This window comes from Sapajus apella, unplaced genomic scaffold (assembly GCF_009761245.1).
Source record: "Sapajus apella isolate SASKATOON/1434 unplaced genomic scaffold, GSC_monkey_1.0 scaffold77, whole genome shotgun sequence".
Lineage (NCBI taxonomy): Eukaryota > Metazoa > Chordata > Mammalia > Primates > Cebidae > Sapajus > Sapajus apella.
This window is the reverse complement of record NW_022437017.1, coordinates 10,226,457-10,234,860: the sequence shown is the minus strand read 5'-3', so window position 1 is coordinate 10,234,860 and position 8,404 is coordinate 10,226,457. Positions and strand designations below refer to the sequence as shown.

General features: G+C 60.7%; 1 protein-coding gene across 4 annotated transcripts in view; it reads left to right on the top strand.

Annotated features, from left to right (window-relative positions):
- The window catches only part of ABCA7 (ATP binding cassette subfamily A member 7), a 24,985-nt gene that overhangs the window by 7,908 nt on the left and 8,673 nt on the right, over positions 1–8,404 (top strand). For 3 of the 4 annotated variants that reach the window (XM_032252437.1, XM_032252435.1, XM_032252438.1), the window contains 17 exons: positions 416–526; positions 1,372–1,543; positions 2,382–2,513; positions 2,616–2,755; positions 2,911–3,048; positions 3,404–3,588; positions 3,675–3,747; positions 4,653–4,855; positions 5,114–5,162; positions 5,315–5,419; positions 5,498–5,652; positions 5,880–6,004; positions 6,089–6,187; positions 6,349–6,636; positions 7,461–7,493; positions 7,617–7,794; positions 7,881–8,050. In XM_032252437.1, the coding sequence (XP_032108328.1) occupies positions 416–526; positions 1,372–1,543; positions 2,382–2,513; positions 2,616–2,755; positions 2,911–3,048; positions 3,404–3,588; positions 3,675–3,747; positions 4,653–4,855; positions 5,114–5,162; positions 5,315–5,419; positions 5,498–5,652; positions 5,880–6,004; positions 6,089–6,187; positions 6,349–6,636; positions 7,461–7,493; positions 7,617–7,794; positions 7,881–8,050 (2,356 nt within the window). The remainder of the gene's footprint in view (positions 1–415; positions 527–1,371; positions 1,544–2,381; positions 2,514–2,615; positions 2,756–2,910; positions 3,049–3,403; positions 3,589–3,674; positions 3,748–4,652; positions 4,856–5,113; positions 5,163–5,314; positions 5,420–5,497; positions 5,653–5,879; positions 6,005–6,088; positions 6,188–6,348; positions 6,637–7,460; positions 7,494–7,616; positions 7,795–7,880; positions 8,051–8,404) is intronic. The other variant, XM_032252434.1, reaches the window with a different exon arrangement.

The window sequence follows — 8,404 nt, the reverse complement described above, 5'->3', positions numbered from 1 at the left end:
TCCAGGCCATTCGGGAGGCTGGGCTAGGGGCGTGGCCTCCAGGCCATCTGGTACCGGGATGCTTATTCCCTTGGCGAGAAGGCGGGGGTTCCTGGCACACGCGTGCAGATGGCTGCATTGGAGGGGCGGGGCCTGAAGCAGGTGGGCGGGGTTTCTTGTCCTCGTACTTGTACGCCCTGATCCCAGGTGTGTGGCCAGAAGCTGGGTGCTGTGGCGCATGCTTGTAATCCCAGCAATTTGGGAGGCTGAGGCAGGAGAATCACTTGAACCCGGGAGGTGGAGGTTTCAGTGAGCTGAGATTGCGCCATTGCACTCCAGCCTGGGTGACAGAGCGAGACTCTGTCTCCAAAAAAAAAAAAAAAAAAAAAAAAATACACTCCAGGGGGCTCAGCAATAACCATTGCCACTCCCCCAGGCCAGTATGGGATCCCTGAACCATGGAACTTTCCCTTTCGGAGGAGCTACTGGTGTGGACCTCGGCACCCCAAGAGTCCAGCTCCTTGCCCAACCCCGCCGGACCCAAAGGGTGAGGACCCCACAAAGCTTAATAGCTGATTGCCCACTTAGACACCCAATTTCCCTCCAAAACGAGATTCCACAGATGCCAATGACCTGGATACCCCAAGCCTCAACCCTGCCCTGAATACACTGCAGTCTCTAAGCTCCCCCAACTTTTAAATGCCCTGGCCCAGCCGGGCGTGGTGGCTTATGCCGGTAATCCCAGCGCTTTGGGAGGCCAAGGCAGGTGGATTACGAGGTCAGGAGTTCAAGACCAGCCTGGCCAAAATGATGAAACCCTGTCTCTACTAACAATACAAAAATCAGCTAGGCATGGTGGCAGGAGGGTGGAATCCCAGCTACTCGGGAGGCTGAGGCAAGAGAATCACTTGAACCAGGGCAGCAGAGGTTGCAGTGAGTGGAGATCAAGCCACTGCACTCCAGCCTGGTGACAGACCAGGACTCTTGTCTCAGGAAAAAAAAGCCCAGGCCCCGCGGTGGCTCAAGCCTGTAATCCCAGCACTTTGGGAGGCCGAGGCGGGTGGATCACGAGGTCAAGAGATCGAGACCATCCTGGTCAACATGGTGAAACCCCGTCTCTACTAAAACTACAAAAAATCAGCTGGGCATGGTGGCGCGTGCCTGTAATCCCAGCGACTCAGGAGGCTGAGGCAGGAGAATTGCCTGAACCCAGGAGGCGGAGGTTGCGGTGAGCCGAGATCGCACCATTGCACTCCAGCCTGGGTAACATGAGTGAAACTCCGTCTCAAAAAACAAAAAAAAAAAAAAAGCCCAGGCCCGCAGGACCCAGCAGGGACTTGCTGGCCCTGGGACCCCCATGACCTCCATGGCTGAGTCCGCCTGTCTCGGCAGTGCTAGTGGAAGAGGCGCCACCCGGCCTGAGTCCTGGGGTCTCTGTTCGTGGCCTGGAGAAGCGCTTTCCTGGCAGCCCACAGCCAGCCCTGCGGGGGCTCAGCCTAGACTTCTACCAGAACCACATCACCGCCTTCCTGGGCCACAACGGGGCTGGCAAGACCACCACGCTGTGAGCCCCCGACCACTCCCTCCCTTCCCCTGGGACTAAGCTTCCTCGGCCATTCAGCGGGATGGGCGTCACAAGGTTCCTGTATGTAGAATGGGGTGTATGATGGGTACACAGGCAGGCCACAAGTGTTTTCTCTGAGCCTGGGTTTCCCTCCTCTGTAAAATGAGGATATATAATCCCAACACTCTGGGAGGCTGAAGCGGGAGGATCTGTTGAGCTCAGGGTTTGAGACCAGACTGGGCAACACAGCAAAAGCCTGTCTCTACAAAAAATGCAAACATTAGCCAGGGGTGGCGGTGCACACCTGTAGTCCTGGCTACTTGCAGCAGGAGGACTGGCTGAACTTGGGAGGTGGAGGCTACAGCGAGCAGTAATGTCACCACCACACTCTAGCCTGGGCAACAGAGTGAGACCCCGTCTCAGATAAATAGGCCGGGCATGGTGGCTCATGCCTGTAATCCCAGCACTTCGGGAGGCCAAGGCGGGAGGATTGCCTGAGGTCAGGAGTTTGAGACCAGCCTGGCCAACATGGCAAAACCCCGTCTGTACTAAAAATACAAAAATTAGCCGGGCATGATGGTGTGTGCCTATAATCCCAGCTACGGAGGAGGCTGAGGAAGGAGAATTGCTTGAACCTGAGAGGCAGAGGTTGCGGTGAGCCGAGATTGTGCCATTGCACTCCAGCCTGGGCAACAGAACAAGGCTTTATCTCAAAAAAGTAAATAAAAACAAATAAAAATGAGGCTATCACAGGGCTTTGGCTGTGGCATTTAGTAGGTGCTCTGAACTGCCGGTGCACTCTCTGAAGGGGGCTGCTCTGAGACCCCTGTACCCACAGGTCCATCCTGAGCGGTCTCTTCCCACCCAGCGGTGGCTCTGCCTTCATCCTGGGCCACGACGTCCGCTCCAGCATGGCCGCCATCCGGCCCCACCTGGGCGTCTGTCCCCAGTACAACGTGCTGTTTGACATGTGCGTCTTGGCAGGCCCAGATTGCCGTGGTGGGAAGGGGCCGGGTGCCCTCTGGGAGGCTGCCTGCCGTGGGAGTCACTCGGCTCTGTACCCTGGCCGCAGGCTGACTGTGGGTGAGCACATCTGGTTCTATGGGCGGATGAAGGGTCTGAGTGCCGCTGCAGTGGGCCCCGAGCAGGACCGTCTGCTGCAGGACGTGGGGCTGGTCCCCAAGCGGAGTGTGCAGACTCGTCACCTCTCTGGTAAGCCCATCCCCTGGGGATGCCACCTCACAGGGAGGGGGACTGGGGATTCATCCCCAAGGCAGGGGGAAGCCGGGTACCGAGGTCCACGTGGGTAGACGGCCCTGCCCAAGGCTGGGTGTGACACACTGAGGCCCCCTCCCCATCTCCACCAGGTGGGATGCAACGGAAGCTGTCCGTGGCCATTGCCTTTGTGGGCGGCTCCCAAGTTGTTATCCTGGACGAGCCTACAGCAGGCGTGGATCCCGCTTCCCGCCGTGGCATTTGGGAGCTGCTGCTCAAATACCGAGAAGGTAAGAGCTGGGGATTCCGCTTGAGGGGCCAGAAAAGGTTTCTGACAAGGAGGTGCTGGGGATGGGGTTTTGAGGGTTGAGTAGGAGTTTAATACATGTGGACTCCACTTCCTGCTATGGCATTTAGGGTCTGCTGCTGAAATACTGAGACAGTAAGAGTTGGGGATAGCCAGAGTTTCCCCTGGATTCTGCTTGAGGGGCCAGAAAAGGTTTCCAACAAGGAGGTGCCAGGCATGAGGTTTTGAGGGATGCATAGGAGTTTGCTTCACAGGGCAGATGACTCCTGGCAGAGGCCTCAGCTCAGGCAAAGACCCGGTGGCCTGATGGTACTTGTGGGTTGGTCCCTCATGCCTAGGTCGCACACTGATCCTCTCCACCCACCACCTGGATGAGGCAGAGCTGCTGGGAGACCGTGTGGCCGTGGTGGCGGGGGGCCGCTTGTGCTGCTGCGGCTCCCCGCTCTTCCTGCGTCGTCACCTGGGCTCCGGCTACTACCTGACGCTGGTGAAGGCCCGCCCACCCCCAACCACCAGTGAGAAGGTGGGAACCGGCCTTCTCCTGACCTCTGACCCCCGGGCTCCGTTCAGCCCTGAAGGCCAAGCCACGTGGTGCCCCTCTGCCCGCAGGCTGACACTGACGTGGAGGGCAACGTGGACGCCGGGCAGGGAAGGAAGAGCAACAGCCGGGGCGGCAGAGTCGGTGAGGACGGGGGCGGGAGACCCAGAGCGGGTGGGCAGTGGGGCCGCGGTGGCTTCACTCGGGAGAGAAGTGCTTGGTAACGTCACGGCGGCCCCATCCCTGGGCTCAGCCTGAACCATGAGATGAAGTCGAACACTGACCCCAGAGACACACCTACCCCTGACCCCAGCCCTGGGTCAAGCGCTGCCCTCAAGTTCTTCGTTTGTTTGAGTCTCGCTCTGTCGCCCAGCCTGGAGCAGTGGTGCAATCTCGGCTCACCACATCCTCCGCCTCCTGGGTTCAAGCGTGTCTCCTGCCTCAGCCTCCTGAGTCGCTGGGACTACAGGTGTGCGCCACCACGCCCGGCTGATTTCCGTAATTTTAGCAGAGATGGGGTTTCACCATGTTGGCCAGGCTGGTTTTGAACTCCTGACCTCAGGTGATCCACTTGCCTCGGCCTCCCAAAGTGCTGGGATGACAGGCGTGAGCCGCCGCGCCTGACATTTTTTGTTTGTTTGAGACGGAGTGTCACTCTCTGTTGCCCAGGCTGGAGTGCAGTGGTGTGCTCTTGGCTCGCTGTAACCTCTGCCTCCCTGATTCAAGCGTTTCTCGTGCCTCAGCCTTGTGAGTAGCTGGGATTATAGGCGCGTGCCACCACGCCCCGCTAATTTTTGTATTTTTGGTAGAGACAGGGTTTCATCATGTTGGTCAGGCTGGTCTCGAACTCCTGACCTCAAGTGATTCCCCCAGTTCGGCCTCCCAAGTGCTGGGATCACAGCTGTAAGCCACTGTGCCTGGCCTGAGTTCTTAATCCTGACCTCTGCCTGCAGGGACCGTCCCCTCACGGGTCACCAGTGCCTCTTCCCCAGGGAGACTGGGGTGGGGTGTGAGCTGGGGCTCCCTCAAGCACCCCTCTGTCCGTGCAGGCACCCCCCAGCTGCTGGCCCTGGTGCAGCACTGGGTGCCTGAGGCACGGCTGGTGGAGGAGCTGCCACATGAGCTGGTGCTGGCGCTGCCCTACACGGGTGCCCACGACGGCAGCTTCGCCACGCTCTTCCAAGAGCTGGACACGAGGCTGACGGAGCTGAGGCTCACTGGCTACGGGATCTCCGACACCAGCCTCGAGGAGGTGTGAGGCCTGGGTGGTGGTGAGGTGGGGCCGGGAGGAGGGCTGCCCGGAGGAGGTGGTGTTATGAAGGATGTATAGGAGTGTGTTTATGGGTAGCAAGGACATTCAGGGAGGAGTCATGGCACATGAGGAGCTGTGGTGGCTCAGACGTCCCTTGGGAAGGCTTGGGGTCCCACAGTGTCGGAGGGGTGGGAGGCTCATGAGTCCCCGGGTCCCCCTGTGGGTGTCCAGACTCTGAGCCCCTGCTTGTCTCCCCAGATCTTCCTGAAGGTGGTGGAGGACTGTGCTGCAGACACAAATAGAGAGGGTGCGGCCGCTCCTCCCTGACGCCTGACCCCTGACCCCTGACCCCATCCCTGGCTGAGTCTGGCCCGTGGCATAGCCTTTACCCCATCCCTGATTCCTGACCCCCCAGTCAGTGACCCTCAGCTTTGACGCTGACCCCTGATGGCCCTGCAGATGGCAGCTGCGGGCAGCTCCCGGGCACGGGCATCGCTGGCCTAGACGTGACCCTGCGCCTCAAGATGCCGCTGGAGGAGACGGCGCTGGAGAACGGGGAGCCGGGTGAGTCACCCCCCAGTGGCCCTGTGGTCCTCCCAGCCCCGCACAGAGCGTGAGGACTGACCCTGTCATCCCTCACAGCTGGGTCAGCACCAGAGACCCAGGCCCTGAAGGGCTCTGGGCCAGACACCGCGGGCCGGGTACAGGGCTGGGCACTGACCCGCCAGCAGCTCCAGGCCCTGCTTCTCAAGCGCTTTCTGCTTGCCCGCCGCAGCCGCCGTGGCCTGTTCGCGCAGGTGAGGGGGGCCAGCACCAGGGAGTCGCGTAGGGGTCCCTGAGTGCCTGTTCCCCACCCTGGCCGTCCACTCTGGCCTAATTCAAACGCTCCCCCCCGCCGTGTATTCCCAAGCCTGAGCACGTTTATTGAGGGCACTGGGGAGCCATGGGCGGTCGTGGAGCAGGGACAGGGGCAAGCCAGCCTGGAGGGTGGGTGGAAGCGGCAGCTGACGGGCTGGCCCCCCAGATCGTGCTGCCCGCCCTCTTTGTGGGCCTGGCCCTTGTGTTCAGCCTCATCGTGCCTCCTTTCGGGCACTACCCGGCTCTGCGGCTCAGTCCCGCCATGTACGGTGCCCAGGTGTCCTTCTTCAGGTGGGTGCAGAAGGAAGGGGCTGGTGGGAGGAGGACGATGGACCTGGGGCACAGCCCTGACCCTGCGTCTCCCCTCACGCACAGCGAGGACGCCCCGGGGGACCCCAGACGTGCCCGGCTGCTCGGGGCGCTGCTGGAGGAGGCGGGGCTGCAGGAGCCCTCCACGCAGAATAGCTCCAACAGGTGAGGACACCTCAGTGACCTGGACCTTGCCCCTCTCTGGCCTCAGTTTTCCCATCTGGTCCCTCGTCAGGGGGCCTCAGGGGATGCCCACCTGGGAGCCTCTGTGTCTCCAGGAGCCCCCAGGGGCTGGGTGTCCACAGCCCCGCCCCTTGACCCCTCAGGGTCCCTGAGTGTGTCCAGCCAATCGTCTGCAGGTTCTCGGTGCCAGAAGTTCCTCCTGAAGTGGCCAAGGTCTTGGCCAGCAGCAACTGGACCCCAGAGTCTCCATCCCCAGCCTGCCAATGTAGCCGGCCTGGCGCCCGCCGCCTGCTGCCCGACTGCCCGGCTGCAGCTGGCGGGTCCCCTCCGCCCCAGGCAGTGACCAGCTCTGGGGAAGTGGTTCAGAACCTCACAGGCCGGAACCTGTCTGACTTCCTGGTCAAGACGTACCCTCGCCTGGTGCGCCAGGGGTGAGCCATGCCCCGGGACTCAGTTTCCCTGGCTGTAGCTTGGGTCCTTGGGTTGGTGGGGGTGGTGTGGTCCTGGAGGAGGAGGTGGAGGGGTAAGATGCCCAGCCGGGGCTCCAGGCGGAGGGTCTCGTGTGCCTTCTGCTCCGCTCCCCTTTTTTTTTTTGAGTTGGAGTCTGGCTGGAGTGCAGAGGCATGATCTCGGCTCACTGCAACCTCCATCTCTCAGGTTCAATTCTTTTTAAGACGGAGTTTCGCTCTCGTTACCCAGTCTGGAGTGCAATGGCGCGATCTCGGCTCACCACAACCTCCGCCTCCTGGGTTCAGGCAGTTCTCCTGCCTCAGCCTCCTGAGTAGCTGGGATTACAGGCACGCGCCACCATGCCCAGCTAATTTTTGTATTTTTAGTAGAGACGGGGTTTCACTGTGTTGACCAGGATGGTCTCGATCTCTTGACCTCATGATCCACCCGCCTCGGCCTCCCAAAGTGCTGGGATTACAGGCTTGAGCCACCGCGCCCGGCCCAGGTTCAATTCTCATGCCTCAACCTCCCAAGCAGCTGGGACTACAGGCGTGTGCCAGTGTACCTGGCTAATGTTTGTATTTTTAGTAGAGACGGGATGTCACCATGTTGCCAGGCGGGTCTCAAACTCCTGACCTCAGGTGATCCTCCCTCCTTGGCCTCCCAAAATATTGGGATCACAGGCGGGAGCCACAACGCCGCCTCCTTCCCCCTTTTTGTGGCACCCTTGACTCAGCGGGCACCTCTCGCCGTGTCTCTCCGTCCCACATGCCTGCCTCTGCCTGTGTCTCTGTCTCTCCCACAGCCTGAAGACTAAGAAGTGGGTGAATGAGGTCAGGTGAGGAGGGGCTCGCTTGGGTCCCTTGCCCCGGTTTCACTCCCATGCCCTCTGCCTGCCCCCTGGGAGCTCCCCCGGCCCCCTGGCCCTCAGCTGCCCCTCACTGCCTGCACGGCCCCACAGGTATGGAGGCTTCTCTCTGGGGGGCCGAGACCCAGGCCTGCCCTCGGGCCAAGAGTTGAGCCGCTCAGTGGAGGAGTTGTGGGCACTGCTGAGCCCCCTGCCTGGCGGGGCCTTCGACCGTGTCCTGAACAACCTCACAGCCTGGGCACGTAGCCTGGATGCTCAGGACAGCCTCAAGGTGGGAACTGGGGGTGTCAGGTGGGTCTCTGGTCACAGCAAGGTCCAACCCCGTTGCCCTGACCCTGTGGCTTTGACCCCACCCAGATCTGGTTCAACAACAAAGGCTGGCACTCCATGGTGGCTTTTGTCAACCGAGCAAACAACGCACTCCTACATGCCCACCTGCCCCCAGGCCCGGCCCGCCATGCCCACAGCATCATCACACTCAACCACCCCTTGAACCTCACCAAGGAGCAGCTGTCTGAGGCCGCACTGTGAGTCCCTCCACCCCGCATGTCCTACCCTGCCCACGTCTCTCTGTCATTTGGGTGGTGGGAGCTGGATTTGCACCCTACGACACTCTTGTTTTATAAATGGAGAATAGAGGCCGGGTGTGGTGGCGCACGCCTGTAATCCCAGTACTTTGGGAGGCTGAGGTGGGCAGATCACGAGGTCAAGAGATCAACACCATCCTGGCCAACATGGTGAAACCCCATCTCTGTTAAAAATACAAAAAAAGGGCCGGGCGCGGTGGCTCAAGCCTGTAATCCCAGCACTTTGGGAGGCCGAGGTGGGTGGATCACAAGGTCAAGATATCAAGACCATCCTGGTCAACACGGTGAAACCCC